Source organism: Dermochelys coriacea, chromosome 3 (genome assembly GCF_009764565.3).
Source record: "Dermochelys coriacea isolate rDerCor1 chromosome 3, rDerCor1.pri.v4, whole genome shotgun sequence".
Classification (NCBI taxonomy): Eukaryota; Metazoa; Chordata; order Testudines; family Dermochelyidae; genus Dermochelys; species Dermochelys coriacea.
Genome location: NC_050070.1, coordinates 104,251,743 through 104,271,053, shown reverse-complemented (window position 1 = coordinate 104,271,053; position 19,311 = coordinate 104,251,743). Strand labels below are relative to the sequence as shown.

The window sequence follows — 19,311 nt, the reverse complement described above, 5'->3', positions numbered from 1 at the left end:
AGACAGGAAATTAAGACATTTTAAATGTTTGCTTGTGATATAGCAAGACTGGTTTTATAGAGCTAGTACAATAGCTTGGTTGTGTAGATTCAGACATTTTAAGTGTTGATATTATTTTACTAACTTAGTGTTTCTTTTAGTAGATAATTGTAAATAGTTTTGCTAAATGATTGAATAAATGCCCTTCAGAACTATGTTGTATTTGATTATAGAGACTATGATGCAATGCAATTTTTCAAATAACATTTAGTAATTAAAATGCCTTTCATGTTTCTTCTTAACTTTGCTGTTGCTGTCTCCTTAAAAAAAAAAAATGGAATTTTCGTTGTGACCGTGCACCTATCTGAAAATTATTGGCTATTGTAAGGTAAGGAGATTTACTTTGTTCAGAAACTTTTACTTATTTGGAGAACTTGTCTTACTTAATAGAAAACACTTCTGCAAACACCAACATGTCTGAGCTCAGTAGCCTGACAGTCAAAACTAAATCACCTTGTTACTTTTCAACTTTAAGTGACAAAACACTCTTCAAAGCTAAACATTCTAATGTGTCCTCAGTTGAAAAGAAAATATCTGAATCTTCTCATAAATCTTCAGGAGTTCTATATTCTTCCCTCAGTAATAATATGTGTGAAGAATCATGTTATGAATCTGTCAGTAAACGTGTAGCAGTACGATTATCAGACAATACCAGCACAGTGAGTTTGAGTTCCAGCAATGAAGGCAAAATTTGCTTTAGTGTAGGTGCTGAATTACTGGAAGCTAATCCATCTGAAAATCCTTCCTGGAAGCAGGTGGAGTGCAAGGAATCACAAGACTTGAAATCTTCGATGATGCAGAATATAACTTATGATTATTTAAGTCTCCAAGACGGGGGACTACTTGGGGTCCAGAATTCTTCAGATCATAATAGTAAAGGAAGTATGGATAGTAGTCTTGGCTTAATGAATGCTGTACGGAAACTGGCACTTGATGATGATATAAATTGTACTCAGAATAGAAAGACTGAGCTTTTTGAAAATTTTCCTTCATTTCTACAAAGTACCAGGCAAGACATCTCATCTTCAGAAATGGATAATTTGCCATTTTCAAAATCTGGAGGTCCATCGCTGGCTGACCTACTTCAAGAGCACCAGAAAAGTAATTCAAGCCACTGTTCCTTGTCAGATCTTTATAATCAATCATCTACGAGTTTTACAGATTTGAAATTGGGATCCTCACCATTGTCACAACTAGCTAGTCAACATCAAACTGCAACTGGGATGTCAGAATTAACAGGATCTCTGTCTTCTCTGGCATTGTCTAAGGCTTCTCCAGTAAGAGAACTTGAGAATTTGTCACTTTCAGATTTAATTGCAGAAACCATTGAAGTAGATAAGCCTCAAGAAGCAAAAGACTGTTCGAGGTTCAGTATCGCTGAAACGTGGCCTTCTGCAGGGGTAAATACAAACATTGACCTAAGTGTCCTTATAAAAAATCCAGAAGTATCTGCAGAATCAGTAGTACGCCAGTCAAATACCATAATCCCAGAAACTAAAGTTTTAAGTTCAAAGCAAGGAAATATTATTTTAACGAAAGGAAATAAAAAAAGCAAAAAAGGGCGTATTTCTAAGAGCCAGGATCTCTCTCTCTCGTGGATGAAGGCTCTCTGTGCCAGACCTTCAGCTTTTGCTTTAACTTTGTGTCTCCGTTATCCTCCCAAAGGATGTAAACGGCGCACAGTTGCTATCCATAAGACTTTCCTATATAGTAGGCAAGTACAAGAAGTAAAAAATAAGGAAATTGGTCCCTTAATATCAATAACACCATTTGACTTTAAATCAGCATCTCCTGATGACATTGTAAAAGCTGGACAAAAAAGAGCCTTTACAAGAGAATAGTGTAAAGTAGGGGAAAGAAATAGTATTTATCCTTCAGAGCCTTTTTAAATGATTTTATACATTTTGTATAGGGTGACTTTATAACTCTGAATTCACATTCTATATTTTTTTAATTATACATTTGATAATTCTCAACAAATAGTGAATTTGTGAATTTTTTGAACTACTGCACTGAGTGTCTGTATTTTATTTTTTGCATACTTTTAATCAACAAAGATACATGTTAATTTTCACAGTCTTAATCTTTAATACGTAGTAATTGCACATATATAGAATACTACTATACTAAAGTACATTTCTAAGTAAGAAAAAATAGACTTAATTTGAAAAAAAAAATCCTAGATTTGCCATTCAATTTTATTGTTTGGTTATATTGCAGAACGAAACTTAAAATAGATATTGCTCTGGATTAATTTGATTAGATTTACTTAAATTTAAAGATTAAGGTTTTTGACACGTTCCATAATTACTGTCTTGTGGCATGGTTTAATTCCCAACTGTTGCTAATTTCATTCTCAATTTCATTATTCTTTATATATATATTTTTTTTGGTCATAGTGATGTCACTAATCTTAGAAAATTGTGTTATTTTCTCAAAAGCTCCAGTCATTTAAAAGAAATAACCCCAGAAAAATCTGTCATTGACCACTATACTTGAAAAGCCATTTGCTAGCTTTTCGGTGGGACCAGATTTTCTTATGACAGCAAGGTACTATAACTTAAGGTTACAATTTTTATACCTGTTCAAAACACTCAAGTGCTAAAACTGGACATTTAAGGATGTTTGAAAACAATTGTGTTGTACTATATATTTCATCAAAATTTTTCCACTTGGAATCCATCCCTTATTTTAAGTCTGTTTGAAGTGTGTAGGAAGAACTTCCCTTTTTTTTCCCCTTTGGCATTAGTCATTGCCTAGTGAAACAGACATGTTTCAGGACAAGCTATCGGTGCTATTTCTCCTTTTAGGAAAAAGTTACTTTTAGTAATGGAAATGTGTAATTTTGCATTCTCTTTTATTGTTGGAGCCAGTGCTCGTTATTTTGAGCCTTTAATATGTGAGGCCAAAGTCAGGTCTTGAACTTCATTTCTTATCTAATAGTCATTGGACTCTGATGCTGTCTGTAGGTCGTCGCGCCTTTACACAGGTGTTTGTCAGATATTAGTAGCTTTTCACTTGGATCCAGGGACTAACAGTCAGTCAGTATTTTCAACAGTCAATCTGCAATATATCCTATACAAGTACTATTGCTACTAGAAAAATAAGCTTGTTCATAGTTTACCATAACTTTATTCAAATATAAACAGGAAACTTATGAAATAATGGTTTAAATCTTAATGGTGGAGCTTTAATAAGGTGATTTATAAAAAATAAAACTTAATATTTAGAATTATTCCTAGCTTTAAGTAGCTATGTCAATTTAGTCATAAAAATGTATTTGAAAGCACTGGAATGCAGGTTTTATTTGCTGTACATTACTTTGTTTAGCTGGTAGACATTTGTAAATTATCACTATTTAGGGAATTCTTTAAACATAGGAGTATCAGATTTTTTTTTCTGATCTTCTAACCTCTCTAGAATAGAGTTCATGGTGCTAGTGCCTTTTTATAAAGATGGTAGCACTTCAGTGATTATATTCTAACTGTTCAGCTTGATTTTTGTTTTTGTTTGTTTGTTTAATCACTCGTATCCAGAAGTCTTTAGGAGTCTTAAATAGATTAAAACATAATTACTGTAAACATAGCTTATTTAGGTAACTCAAAGAACAGAAGTAATACCAAATGTCGTCCTATTTTGTACACAAATTGTATATATTTTTCCCACCATAACATGGAAACAGTTTCTTGAGCCTTGTCTAGAAGGATGTCACATTCTCTCAAATTATGAGAAGAACTTTCCGCTGTCTCACACCTTAAACAGAGAAAGCCCTTGATGACTTTTGTTGCTATCACAGGGCAATCCCTCAAATACGTTAGTTCTTTTATCATTTAAGATTTTCATAGTAGGCGCTCCCAGTTTTACTTGCTGACCAATAAGCAAGCAAGGTAGGTCATGGTGTGGCTGTTCACTGGCTCAAAATACTGATTAAATAGCTCAAAAATGTTTTAAAAATCTTCATTCAAGTTAGCTGTTTTCTGAAGTCTCTCTAAATATGAACAGCCCTTTACTTGATACCCAGAATCTATTTTTCCCATTAAGATTTTAGGTCTTATCTGAAGGATTTGTGCAACAAACAGATCTCTAAATTTATTTTAAATGGGATAGTATTCTGACAGTGATGAAAAAATTGTTTAACATTTTAATTTTTTTTTTAAATGGCCCAGTCTTTTTTAGTTTACTTTAGGTGATTTGGTCTTTTCTTGTTTTTGCTGCTTCCTGATGGCATGAATTGGCTTTTCTAATGGAGGTGTTTCTAATCTCTGGTGGAAGAAGTGCTGTTATATTTAGTGGAATAAATTGTTTCTTTGCTTCTGCTGCTTCTGTCTTGTCTTCGCCCTGTTCTGTCTAGTCTTATTGTGTTGTCTCTGTTCTTTCATTTCCTCTTTGCTACTCTTCTCCCAAACCCTTCTTTAACGTTAGATGCTGCTAGCAGTTTTAGAGACAAATTCTGCAGAAATCAGACCTGCACAGAACTCCTGTTGATTTAATCACAACTTATGTGCAAGTCTCTGATGAAAGAATTCAGCATTTAGAACCCAGTCCTGCAATGATATCTGTGCAGATGTGTGCCATGGGCCTACACAGAGCTCCATTGACTTCAGTCGGACTCCAACCACATGTGGCTGTCCACCCACACAGATGTCATTGCAGATTGGATCCTCAGAGTCTTAACTTTACATGTAAGTACTAGGTGACTAACCCTTAATATTTCTCACATCTGTTGCATTAGTACTGTTGGTGATCCTGAAGATGCAATGGATAATGCTATTCAGCAGGATAAAAATCATGCAGCATATGGTGGGGATTGTCTGCCCAGACTGTAATCCTGCAGCCTGAAAGGACCCTTGAATAAATTTGCACAGATGCTAAAATTTTCAAAAGCACCAAAGTGACATCTTATATCACTTAGGAGCCCAACTCCCATTGAATACAATGAGATTTATGCTCCTACGCCACTTAGGCACTTTTGAAAATTTTACCCAGTTTTGATTTTTAACTAAATGGTAGCATGTTACTGTATTTTTAAAACTGAAACGGGTGTATAAATCATTTACTCAATAAGAACTATATTTATGTGCTTCACCACAGAAAATTCTTAATTTTCTTCAACTACTGCATGATATTATGGCACCTGGAATTTTCATATAGCATATGGTTGGTTGGTTGGTTCCAAAAGTATTTCTACCCAATGAACATTAAAATCTGTTAGTGAAATCCCTCTTTGTTTATGTTTTATATAAAATAGTCAAGGAGGTGGTTTGTTATAAATATTTCCTTAATAGTTTGCACCAGTCTGTAACTTTGCATGTGTGTATATGGGTCACTTGTACTAATTGCTTATATATTGATATTCAGATTTTGAAATCGTAAAGTATTTGTGTCTATGCACACACAATGTAGACATGAAAGAAAGCATTAAGCTATATGGAATATACTGCTTACAGTGTTCAGACTGTTGTAAAGTATAAATCTTTTGTACATTAAATTGTTTTTATATGTAATTTTTTAAAATTAAGTGGATCATTTAGTATTTTTTTAATGAAATTGCTTTGTGAATACTGCTTTTCATTTATGTACAAAAAAATAAAACATTTCGTAAAGACTGATTAACACATGATTTCTTGCTAGTAGTTTGTCTTGTACAAATTTTGTCGCTGTTAGCAGTGCACTAGGCATTTCTTTTGGGGAGGTAGGCCCCGGTGTATGACTAGATTTGCACAGATGTACTCCTGTTCCCATACAAGTTTCCAGAAATGACTCAGGCTCTATGCAGACAAATATATCCACACATATGGAATCCAGGTGCAGTATAGGGGTCATAGTTAGCCTTCTTTAGAAATGTAATTGAGAACCTTCAAGCTGTTAGATTATGGATAGAATTTTTAAGCTTCTCTAAATTCTAAGCAAAAAGTAAAAGGGAACAGATATTAATGAAATAACCATCTAGCTCTAAAGAAAAAGTTCTGTGCCTGACATTCATTCTCAGGGATTGTTTATACTTGCAACTAAATAGGCAGTGCTGCGATGGATGCAGCAGTGTCCATTTACTGGGTCTTGCGAACACCCGCTAAGTTGACGGGAAAGTGCTCTCCCGTCGACGTCTGTACTTCAGGTCCCCAAGAAGCATAAGGTAAGTCAGTGGGAGAGCGCTCTCCTGTCAACACAGCTCAGTGCAGACACATTGTAAGTCAACCTTAGGTATGTCAACTTTAGTTAAGTAACTTATTTAACTGAAGTAGCATAACTTAGGTCAACTTTCAGCTTTAGTTAGACCAGCCTCAGACTGTACACTACAGCGGGGGCTATCAGTGCTGCTGCATTTAAGGTTGTACAGGTGTTCAGGCATTTATAACTGTCTGACACTTTCATCTTTCAAGCTTAAATTTTCCAGGCTTTTGTGTCTGCCTCTGGGTATACTTGTTTTGGAAAAATCGAGCAAAAAAAAAAAAAGCTGAGTACAAGACGAGTGGAAAATTAACTTTCTCCATTAATTAAAAATAAACTTCTTTTAACAGCTTGTCTATGTAATTCAGGAAGGCTATACTGCATATATATGCAGAGCAGTTTTAGTCCTTGCCTCAGTCTCTATGCATCTTGCAAGGTAAAAGCTGCACAGCTCCTAAGTAGTCCAGATCTCCTGTGGCATGTCTAAAGAGTGCTGCAGTAGGATGCCCTCCTGCAGACCTTATTAGGAATCTGATACAGAGGATTCCAGTGATATCTAGACAAATGAGTAGTTGCATGACATGGAATTTATTTTTCTGTTTGACAAAACTTAGGAATTTCATCCAAATAACTATGTTAAGAGAAATTAAGGTTGCATGGTGAAACATCCAAAACTCAGGAAATGATAGCTAAGGCTGCACATGCATTCTTTCCTCCTCTCCTCTCATCCCGAGCCCTCATGACTTCTGTTCAGGTGTAGAATCTCTTCCACTCTGCCCTCCTGGCCATTTTCAGAGAGTGAAGGGTATCGTTGCTTTTGGGTTCTCTTCTCTCCAGTTGTGATGCAGGGCTTTTGCTGTGCTAATTTTCCTAAGTAGGAATAGAGTGTCATTGATTTGATTGTCAGTTTTGCTGTTGTCCACCAGACTCAGTAATAGCAGTGAAAATGATCAGTGTTTTCATTTTCACTATGTTGCTGATCATAGCTCTAACAAGCAACAGCATAGACACTAGAGTGGTTTCCAGGCATAACAAGAAAATGCTGCATGGATTAATGTACAGGAGCTTAACTTTTTTGAAATGAAAGGTTAAATTTTACAGAAATAAAATGGTTAAACATCTCTTGTCACATAGGAATATTTAATTTGTAATTGACAAGTGACTTTTGAATGATGTCCCATAGTTAGGGCCCTACCAAATTAAGAGTCCATTTTGGTCAATTTCATGGCCATAGGATTTTAAAAATAGTAAATGTCATGATTTCAGCTATTTAAATCTGAAATTTCACAGTGTTGTAATTGTAGGGGTCCTGACCCAAAAAGGAGTTTTGTGTGTGGGTAATCGCAAGGTTTTTGTAGAGGGGGAATTGCGGTACTGCTACCCTTACTTCTGCACTGTTGCTGACAGTGGTGCTGCCTTCAGAGCAGCGCAGCTGGAGAGCGACGGCTGCTGGCTGGGAGGCCAGCTGTGAAGGCAGAGCCACTGCCAGCAGCAGCGCAGAAATAAGAATGGCATGGCATGGTATGATATTGCCACCCTTACTTTTGTGCTGCTGCTGGTGGAGCACTGCCTTCAGAACTGGGTGCCTGGCCAACAGCTGCCACTTTCCGGCTGCCCAGTTCTGAAGGCAGCGGAGAAGTAAGGGTGGCAATACTGTGACCCCCCCCTAAAATAATCTTGTGACCCCCCTGCCCGCAACTCCCTTTTGGGTCAGGACCAGCAATTTGAGAAATGCGTGTCTTCCCCTGTGAAATCTGTATAGTATGGGGGGGAAGCACACAAAAGGCCAGATTTCATGAGGGTGAGACCAGATTTCACAGTCTGTGACGTGTTTTTCATGACTGTGAATTTGGTAGGGCCTTACCTATAGTACTTTGCATGAACCAATAACTAAACTTGGCAAATAAAAACTGTACATTAAGGACTTTCAGAAAGCAGAAAAATTAAATATATTAGATTTAAACAAATTTATCCAACTTGTTTTTCATATTTTCCCTGTTAGCTTGCTGATTACCAAAGCTGTTTGTGATTAAATAAGAGACTGCTCTATCACAGTCCATGTTCTATTTAATCCTTCAGTGAGGTGCTAAATTTGACAGTCATTCATAGAGCATTCATCTCAGAGTCTTTCATAGAGCAAAAAGACTATCATAAATGCAAAAATACTAACTGCAGGATCAAGCAGGACTAGAAACTCTGTTCTGAGGATAGCTCTTATTGTAGAACATGCATCTTGCATAATTTATCAGATATGCAAAGAAAACACTGAAAAGCAAAGTAATTTGGTATAATAAAAGCGTCCCTTAGGAAGATAAAACTACAGTAAAATTCATAGTAGATCAATGTTTTATTTCATACCAATTGACTGAATAATGAAATTATGTTATAATCAGCAATGTGCAAGCTCAGTTGGCACATTATGTTCTGGTCTGGTTACTGTCTCAAAAAAGATACTAGATATAGTAGGGGTTCAGTGATAGGTGCCAAAATTGATTTAAGGCAAGGAGAATCTTCCATGTCTGACACTGAAAAGATTGAGGCTCTTTAATTTGGAGAAGAAATGAGTACGAGGGCATTTGGAAGAGGCACACAAAATAATGAATAATACAGAGCGGGTCAGGCAGGCACTTACTGTTTTACATAATGCAAGGACAAGGGCTATTTAATGAAGAATTGAAAGACAACCAATTTGAAGTGGACTAAAGGAAATACTACTTTGCATGATATGTGAATAACCTGTGGAATTAATTGCCACAAGGTACTGAGGTCAAGAGACATGTTGCAACATGAGACTTAAAGGCAAACAGATATGCTGTTTAAACTAACAAAAAACGTAGTTAACCTAAACCGTTGCAGTATACTTGTGTAGATGTAGAAATTACATCAATGCTTATAAGTGTTGTCATCAATGTCTGAAGGAAAAAGGTAGTACCTTGAAATGGCATATTCAATTTACCTTTTAAAATGTTACAGAAGGGTGGTAAGAATGGGGCCTGAACATGTTGATACAGTAAGACACTGTCCTTGACCCAGCAAGCTTACATTTTGAGACCATGATTCTGCAATGGGGCTCCACATGGATGAGTCCCTTGCATCCATGCAGAGTTGATTGCAGGAATGTGGACTAATTTTGTCATGTTCATATTTTACATTTAGTTCATCTTTGAAGGAATCAAGATTGATTGCCTTTGCTCTTTCCCTTTTTGTCTTGTAGAAAGTTGAGGAGAAAAAGTCTTAAGTTTGCTGCCTTTAGACTTTTGATTGCCTTCAAGAAGCATGTGCAATAAGCTTAAAAGGCCTGGTTGTTTGTTGATGGGGTTTATTTGAAGAACAGACATACAGAATAATTCCTTTCTCCAGTTTGTTTATCTGATACTCTTAAGTATGTAAACAAAATGATAAAATGACTTTAAAAGCTTTTCATGAAATTCTCAGAATCTTAGACCCAGAAGTAACAGGTTTTCACACACAAGTCTTTCTGAATCACACTGCTTCATGAGAATTTCTGTATTCTTTGCAGTGCCCAAAGGTCTAACTGAGAGAGGTAATCTTTGGAATTTTGTGCTCTGCCCTATCCAACCCAATTACATGCATTTCAACTGTATTTTTCACTAGACTACTTGTCTGCAGATAAGCCTTTCTGCAAAACAAATAGAGTAACCAGTGGCTATAGAAAGTAGGTAGCTGTACTGAATACTTGTGAACAGTGAGATGCTTCTTCCAAGTTCTGAACTATCAGTTTCATTCTGTGTTGCACAGTGATTCCTGCAATTATTCCTTTAGAAAGACGTGCTTTGTAATGGCATCGGGAGGAAGCATAAAAATAGTATGTGGTCATAATTATTTTCACAATGCATATACACAAGGGGGCCTACTTACGGTTGCATGGGCAACCTTAATTCTGGCATTTCCTAACTTTTCAGTGGTTAATTTTGTAACCTTAATTTTCTTTTAATGTAGGTTTGTTTGTTTTATATACTATAGATCAGTAGCTGCCAAATTTTTTTCTGCCAAGGATCTCTTTGGCATCTGACTACATGTTCTAGCCCCTTTCATTTCTGGTACTATTAGAATGACCCCGCCAGTGTAGGAATGCCCCTGCCATCTTGACCTCTCTGCCATGCTGTTGGAGGACGCCATTTTGTCTCCATGCAGCAAAAGCAGTGGAATACTGTTCTGGCACATTCCAGCCCTGGCTCAAGAGACGGACTCCTGCATAACCCACAGCAGACCCCCAAGGATCACTTTGGGGAACCACTGATGCAGATTATATGCTTTTGGGCGGAAAACAATTTTAAAGCTTGAGGCTGTGCTACAGTATGTATTCATTGGTTATTACATGGAATGTGTTCAGAAAACTTATAACTTTACAAGAAAGTCAAATAAGCTTGAGGCTGTGCTACAGTATGTATTCATTGGTTATTACATGGAATGTGTTCAGAAAACATAACTTTACAAGAAAGTCAAATAGGCTACAGTACTACTTTTAATGACGCTAGCTTTGTCTTGAGCCAGAATTGTTTTGGAAATTGAGCTAATGAGTTTTTGCCTAAGTTTGTAAGACAGAGAGAGACTGTAGGTAGCTTTAAATGGAGTAGAAGATTGGCCATCGTGATGGAAGGTGAAATAAACTTAACTAAATGTAAGGTAATGCATATGGGCACAAATACTATATACTTCTCATATACTAATGGCTTTAAACTTGCAGGATTTTCTGAGGGGGGCAAAAAAGGGAATATGTCTCCATGCATCTGTAATGTATCTTTAGAAATAAGTATTTGCATTTTCTCTGCAGCTGGAACTCCAGTCCTCTCCTCCTTTAAGTTGCTTTCTCCAGGGAGGTCACTCACTTCGAGTGCTTCCAAGAGAATGTTGCTGTGCTATACAAATTACTATGCATGTCTAATTTAATGTTTGTCTGATTATATTAGCAGTTAGGGTCAAATAAGAAACTTTGAGTGTATTAAAGAATAGAAATTACTGCATTTCATGTTGCTGTATTGGACAATGATACACCATTGAATAGAGTGCTGTGTTCTTTACCTTAGGAAACAAAAATGAAGTTTTTCAAGGGAAGAGCAAAGAATATGGCTAGATGTATGCCAGAGATTGTAGAGACTAGAATTACATAGAGAAGGAGAATAATAAGGGGACCAGACAGAAATCCTGGACTAAAGAAGGGCTTAGCAGAATTTGATATTTTTTCCTTTCTTGAGAATGTAGAGACACTAGATGATGGAAAAAGGACAAATTCAGAATTAATAGAATATAGTCAGCCTGTGAAATTTATTGCTCCAGGAAGTGGATGCAAATACTGCTAGAATGTTAAAAATGATTAATTTTATGTCCATTAAAATGTGTAGCTATACTATATAAGGCAGTGGCTCTCAACTGAGGTCCACAGCTTGTTCAGGGAAAGTCCCTGGCATGCTGGGCTGGTTCGTTTACCTGCCGCCTCCACAGGTTTGGCCGATTGCAGCTTCCACTGGCTGCGGTTCTCCGCTCCAGGCCAATGGGGGCTGTGGGAAGCGGAGTGGGCTGAAGGATGTGCTGGTCGCCCTTCCTGCAGCCCCCATTCACAGTTATTCAGGTGAATCTTTTGCCTTCTGAAACATTGGAAATAGACTGATCCAGGGTGTGATTCCATATTTGCAACTGTACTGAAATTAAATTTACCTCATATTTGTAACTTCTCTGAGAAATCTTTAAAAAAACAAAACATTTCCAGTATAATTCTCATTTGAAAAATGCTTATGTAAAAAAATGGCACCCTCTTAGTCAAAAGGATGTGCTTCCTAGGCATATTCATTTTCATTTCTACTTGCTTTTTACTGTTAAAGATGTTTTCATTACTTTTTTTACTCCTGTTAGCACTAGAACACACAGACATACATACTGGTGAGTGTGCTAGATTTTATTCCATCTTGGGCCTCATTAAGAGAATTGTTAACCACTTTCTGATTAAGATTTTTATTTTCAGTGATGTATGAACCAGAAAAAGTCAGATCTCTGATAAACTTTTTGGGGTTGACAAAAAAAAAAAAATCCTGTAAATCTTCTTGTCCTCTCCTTCAGGATCCTTTTCTGCTTCCTCTATCGAGGAAGTATCAGTGATTGGCTAGTGGAGCAAGAGGTCTGTTGTGCAGTTTGATCACCATCTTCAGGGTCATACTACAAGCCTCCCTAGCCAAGCGATTCTGTCCTGTTCTGTCCCAACTGATTTGCTTCCCCAATAAAAGACATCCCCTGCCATTGCCTGTGCAATGTTGGGCAAGTTACTTAGCTGGAATTTTTCAACGGTGCTTATGGGAGTTTGGTGCCTAAATCCCATTAATTGCTCCATGATTCACTTCATCTATCCCTAAAATGGTGGTACTAACAGCAAATTTGATCTGCAAGTTATTAAAGCAATAAAAATGGAATTCTACTGCATATATTTTTACAAAATTTTTCAAATTAGATTGTCACTTTAGTATTCTGGTTGAAGATATTCTGTTTAATGCATATTAATTTTTAACGTACAATACACAAAGCACTATATACTAGTGACTACAAACAAGAATGAAGCCTCATTCTGCCAGGTACTACAAAATGCATGGTAACGGACAATCGCTACACTACCTTATCTATTTTGATTTTAAGTATTTTAAAGCGTTGGGGGAAATAGGCACAGAGAATTAAAGAGGCTTGCCCCAAGGTCTGACAGTGTGTCGTTGGCAGAGTTGGGAATAGAACCAAGGTCTTTGCAAACCAGTCCAGTGCCCTAACCACTAGTTCTTAGTGCCTCACCAGCAGAGATGCAGACTACAGAGGAGACCGTATTTATTTAGTATAAATTGCTAATTTATTATTTTTGTTTATGAATGTCAAGTATTCTGGGAATTTTACAGACGTGTCTGAAGACACAATTTTTCTCCAACATACAGATAAAGGGGGAGTGAAGGGGGCCGGGGCAAGGAGCAAAGGATGCAACATAAAAGCAAAATAAGCAGATGTTTGGTATATTTTTTTAGCTCTGCATTTTATTCTAAGTTAATCACCTTTCTCTGTCTCAGCCCCTTCCCTTCCTTTTTCTTTATATCAAAACCTGTCCCAGTTCTATTCCATAAACAATTTCTGGCATATAAGCAAAGCTTAGGTATGACAACACACTGGAACAAGAAACAGCCACTCGGATAAATACCACAGAAGTGCCTTGCACTAACCTCTTCAGCTTACTATAGTGGTTCCTACTTCTTTGCTCCATGGTGATGGGGGTTTCCCCAATGACAGACACTTGATGGTCTGGCTTTCGTGCTTCTAGATGTGTATTGCAGTTGCATCAGCTGTCTATTCCAGAGTGCACTGTAGTGGAATGTAAACAATCATATTTGTACAATATGGGGATTAATATGTGACTTGAAAGGTGGGTAAAAAATGGTTAAAGGGAAGACTAAAGTGGGTCATACTGAAAGGGGAACTGGCAGGCTGGAGAGAGGTTTAGTGAACTTCCTCGAGGATTTCATTAATTACCTTGGCACAAAAAGTGGGAGTGTCCTAATAAAATTTATGGATGACACAAAGTTAGGAGGTAATACCAATGCAGAGAAGGAGTGGAATATCATACAAGATGATTTGGATGACCTTGGAAACTGGAGTAATAGAAATGGGGTGAAATTTGGTAATGCAAAGTGCAAGCTCATGTAATTAGGGACTAACAAGATTTTTTTTGCTACAAGTTCGAAGTGACAGAGGAGGAGAGAGACCTGGGTGTATTGGTTGATCACAGGATGATTACGAACCACCAGTGTGATGTGGCCAGGAGAGAGGCTAATGCAATCCTAGGATGCATCAGGCGAGGTATTTCCAGTAGAGACAGGAAAGTGTTAGTACCATTGTACAAGGCACTGGTGAGTCCTCATCTGGAATAGTAGGTGCAATTCTGGTCCTCCATGTTTAAGAGAGGTGACTTCAAATTTGAACAGGTGCAGAGAAGAGCTTCTAGGATGATCAGAGGAATGGAGAACCTATCATATGATAAGAGGCTTAAGGAGCTTGCATGTTTAGCCTCATCAAATGAAGGCACAGAGGAGATAGGATTGCTCTCTACTTGTATATCAGAGGGATAGACTCCAGGGAGTGAGGGGAGTTATTTAAGTTAGGGGCCAATGTTGGCCCAAGAATAAATGGATATAAACTAGACTTCAGTTTTTAGGTTTGAAATTAGACATTGATTTCTAACCATCAGAGAGCTGAATTTCTGCAACAGCCTTGCAAGGGGAGTAGCCTGGGCAAAAAAACTAACTTGTTTCAAGACTGAGCTTGTTACATTTGAGGAGGAGATGATATGATGAAGTTGCCTACAATGGCATATGGCACTGCTGCACCTGCTGTTAGCAAGTATCTCCAACAGCTGGAGATGGGACACTAGATGGGAAGGGCTCTGTGTTACAGCAGTAAATTCTTTCTCAGGTGTTTGGCTGGTGGGTGTCTCTACATGTGCAGGTTCTAACTGATCAGTATATTTGGGGTCAGGATAGAATTTCCCCCCAGGTCAGATTGGCAGAGACGTAGGGTGTTTTTTGCCTTCCTCTACAGCGTGACTTGCTGGTTTCATCTAGAATAAATGGTGGATTCTCTGTAACTTGCAGTCTTTCAAATCAAGATTTGAGGATATCAGTAACTCAGCTAGAGATTGTGGCTCTATTACAGGAGTGAGTGAGTAAGGTTCTATGGCCAGCAATGTGCAGGAGATCAGACTAGATGATCATGATGGTCCCTTCTGGCTTTAAAGTCTATGATTAACTTTTGGCTGCTTTGTGAGTTCATAAAAATCTAAGTCAAACTAAAAAAACATACATCCAAATGCTAGACTTTCACATTGCATCCCTAGGGAGTATTCCCAGGAATTACAGTGAAAAATAAGTGTTCTGAGGATTATAATAATAGTGAATTATATATTTTTGTTTGCTTAAGATGCCTACGGCTTTTGTTCAGGATATAGGAACTATCATGCTTGGTTGTTATATTCTGATCCACTCCAGTTTGCAAATCATTTTCATATTTACATCTAAACTGCCCAGTAGGAAACTGGAAATGTTGTCATGGTCTTTTACTGGTCACATTTTTATTTATTAAGCATTTGTTATGATAGCACCCAGATGCTTCAGTTAGTAATGGGCTAGGTGCTGTATAAATAAGTGTAAAAATATTTCTTGATCAACAGAGCTTAATGTTTTAGCTCTGATATAAAGCACTTGAAATCCAATATAACTGATTATTCAACTAGCTTTTAAATCATGGGATATAAAGAGATACTTCAAGACTTTGTGTCTTGTGTACTGAAAATATGTCTGCACAGACATTAGGACTTACTGAATCTCTGCACTAAAATACTGTGTGGGCTTTAGAAAGGAAGTGGCTTATTTCACAGAAAAATGTGTCATCAGCAGTGAAAAGCTTTTAAAATGTTCTGAGATACCTTTTTGAGATTCTCTTCATATATACTGTACACCTACACTGGAAAAAATGACACTCCAGCCTTTTTTCTGAGAGAGAGAGAGAGGGGTTTTGCCTTGCAGCATTTTAACACTACAGTAATATAGTTTATTTTTCAAAGAATAGCAATCTATACAAAGTAGGTCATATAGCTGCTAGCTATAGCACACAAGAATACTGTGTATTTAGAAAATTTAAATTGATTATATCCAGTTGGAACTCTATAGGGTTCCATAGGAGCTAGCAATAGAATCATAGAAATGTAGGGCTGGAAGGGATCTTGAAAGATCTTCAAGTCCAGTCCCCTGCCCTGAGGCAGGACCAAGTAAACATAGACCATCTGTGACAGGTGTATGACTGACCTTCTTTTAAAAAAAAATCTCAGCAGAGTCAGTATTCTGGTTCCTGATAACCAGGTGTGGTCTATTTGTATCCCCCTGGATCATGTCTTGAGCAGATGATTAATATGTATATCAGTTAATTTTCTGTTTGCCTTAGGAGAATAATATTTTCATTTTTGTTCCATACACTGAAGCGAAGAATCAATCTGATCTCTAAACTGTGGGATTCCCTAACCAACAGCTTGCGTTCTGGAGCATTGTAGAAGCCTGATTGGAGAATTTTTTTTAAAAAACTTGTTTAGTTTATTTTTCCACAGTGTGACAAACTTCACTCCCAATTTTTTTGCTAGGAGCCAAATGCTTTTCTTATATGCCTATGGCAGAACTTGACTCCAATATGCTTTTCTCCGTATATATGTAGTTTTTTCTCCTGCTGTCAGCATGAAGTGTGTGCAGTTATGGAGCCCATCTTATTTGCATAAAGATCCACCAAGAGAGCAGAATTTTACTTTAAGACAGTAACATTCTGCACTCCAGTTTGGTATCCGAAAATGTGTGGAGTAGGAAGGATCATTGCGTCCATGCTTGCATTTTGTTTTCTGTGTATAAATGGAGAACAGTGTCTAATGTTGTCAATCCAGCACCTTTTGTGAGCACTACATTCCTTTAGCCCCTCTTCCTTTTATAGATCGGTATTTCTTAAAGGTGTTAGTTTTTCATTATATGTGAGTTTTGTCTCTGCTGTTCAGATAGGTGCAGTTCTCAGGAGATCAGTTAATCTGCTTCAAAGTAATATCTCGTCTTCTACTGGTTGATGATAGATGTCTTATTGTCTAGAATGACTTTGAAAATTTTGGAGGAAATTAACAGGTAACTTGTTTATCACCTGTATATCACAGGATTTCAAAGTACCATATAGTCCACTGCAGAACTAAGTCAATATGTAAACACTTTAGAGACCAAGTATATAAATGAATACTTTCATTTCCATAAGATTATGGAAGAGAACATTCCTTCTTTAGTTGAGGATGTAGGAAGCTTTCCATTATAAGGCTGATTTTGCTTTTTCTTTCCCCGTTGTGTATCTCTACAGTTCATATTTCATGTGTGAGATTTTTGAGTGAAGGACTTTTCCCCCAAATTTTGAGGTGAAATGGATAGTTTATTTATAAGTTATTGGACTTAAACAAAATTCAAGTGTGTGTGTGGGGGGGTGGGGAACAACCCTACCCAGGTCCCTTTTTTGTGATGTCGTCACTCAAAAGAAACTAACAACTCGGCCTAGAAACTTCAGATTTAGCCTTTTATCCATCCTTGCTGAAGCTCAGTTAATTATTTTTTGAAAATGGAGCTACTTTTTTATATATATTCAATATGGCACTAGGAAAGAGAGAAAAATCTTTCACTTTTGAAGTCCAAAGGTCTGACAGACCTTATGGATCTTCAGAAAGTCATGTGGCCTGAGGAAAACTTTGGTAATGTCCATCATGACTTCGCTGTTATTGTGCATAGCTGTTAGATTTACAGATGTCTCCTGAAGTGTGTAGCTAAGCAGCCAAAGATTAGAGGAGCTCCACTTTGCAGATGTTACTACCTACAGAGGCTTATGTCCCATTATTTCACAATTCTAAACAAAAACATTCCAGCTTTTGAATCTAGTAATAGACATCTAAGTATCAAAAGGACAAAAATCTTTAAGAAATCAGAGGGGTGGGAAAAAAACTTTAAACTGGATTTACAATTGTAAGTATGTATAAATAAGGGAAAGAGCCTAAAAGAACATTGTAGCTTAAAAAATAAATGTACAAACTCAGGAAAAGCAAAGTTAAGTTTAAAAAAAAGGGAGGGGGGCGGGACGGAAGTATGCAAATGCAGACTTAAATAACAATAATGTTTCGAGTATCTTAGTACCAAAGTGTGCTAGGCATCTTACAATACAAGTAGAAAGACATGGCTTTGACGTTTTCTGTGTATTCTCTTCTCCACCTACGCTTACATCATAAGACAGCTTTCTGTCTGCATATTGTTCATCCTCCTCATAGAAAGCATTAACTACATATTCTAGTACATCATACATGACATAATAAGCATTACCCACCCATTATGTATGTTCCCACATCTACACCAGAGAACATACTCCAGTTCATTCTGTTGATATCACACTTTATATAAAGAAATAATCATCTAGTCCTCATCTATACTTCCTGGTATAGTTCCTTCATACAAGTCCCATGCGTTTCCCCAATTCCAAACCTTTACAATGATCTGTACAGGTTTCAGAGTAGCAGCCGTGTTAGTCTGTTTCCGCAAAAAAGAAAAGGAGTATTTGTGGCACCTTAGAGACTAACAAATTTATTTGACCCTAAACTTTCGTGAGTTACAGCTCACTTCATCCGAGCTTATGCTCAAATAAATTTTAGTCTCTAATGTGCCACAAGTACTCCTTTTCTTTTTTAATGATCTGTACATTAGTCCCAATTTAAGTCCTATATTTCTGTTCTGCATACCCTGCATATCCTTATGGTGATAGACAGAAAATCTTTAAGTAGACTGTCAGGATACATGGTGATAAGATTTTCCTGGTTGAAATGCCAAAGAATAAGGAGGAGTGTAAGGTGCAAGTAGCTTTGATACTTAGCATAGATACATATCTACTGTTTACCAGGATGCACAATGTGGGAGAGAGAGGGAATAGTTATGGTCATTTGGGTTGCCCCAGCTCCACTTTCATACTTTGCTGTGTTTAAAATATTAAATTTAATTGAATTGTTAACTTTAAATCTAATCAATTCCAAAAAAAGTGTTAAAATAATTTCAGGTACTACAGCATTTCTGAGTCCCTGCTGCTACTTTCTGTGGTTTTACAATCACATTTTCCTATATTTTTATGTTTTTCTTTCCCTGTTGACCCACATAAACAGAGGAAAATGACTAACCTGGCAATACAGGGGAAATGATGACACTATACACAAAGGACTATTCAGTGCACAAAGTAAGCTGAAAAACAGAGAATTGTTTCCCTTGTAATTTTCCTGTTATAGACATCCTGCAATAATTTTAAGTAGATATTTTTCGTGGCGAAGTATGATTTGAATTGCCTGGCTTCTAATATTTGATATTTTTAAATCCTGTGTTTTCTTAGGGTTACCTGCCTTAAAGTAATATATTTATAACCTTTCCAGTAGTTTAAGGAAGCCTTTTTTTATTTCAGCACCTGGGAATAGAGCTGTAAGCGTTCACCCTAGCTGTCTGCTAATTTACCTCACTGTACTAGTTTGTTCATTGT

The 19,311-nt window shown here is 37.0% G+C and overlaps 1 protein-coding gene across 5 annotated transcripts in view; it reads left to right on the top strand.

Annotated features, from left to right (window-relative positions):
* HBS1L (HBS1 like translational GTPase) overlaps nt 1–19,311 on the top strand; it is a 122,634-nt gene that overhangs the window by 20,958 nt on the left and 82,365 nt on the right. Inside the window, exon 5 of one of the 5 annotated variants that reach the window (XM_038397312.2) lies at nt 373–5,652. The exons of the other annotated variants lie outside the window; for them this stretch is intronic. Within the exon in view, the coding sequence (XP_038253240.1) occupies nt 373–1,880 (1,508 nt within the window). The 3' untranslated portion in view covers nt 1,881–5,652. Of the gene's footprint in view, nt 1–372; nt 5,653–19,311 lie in introns of those variants that run through there. 5 annotated transcript variants of the gene reach the window in all.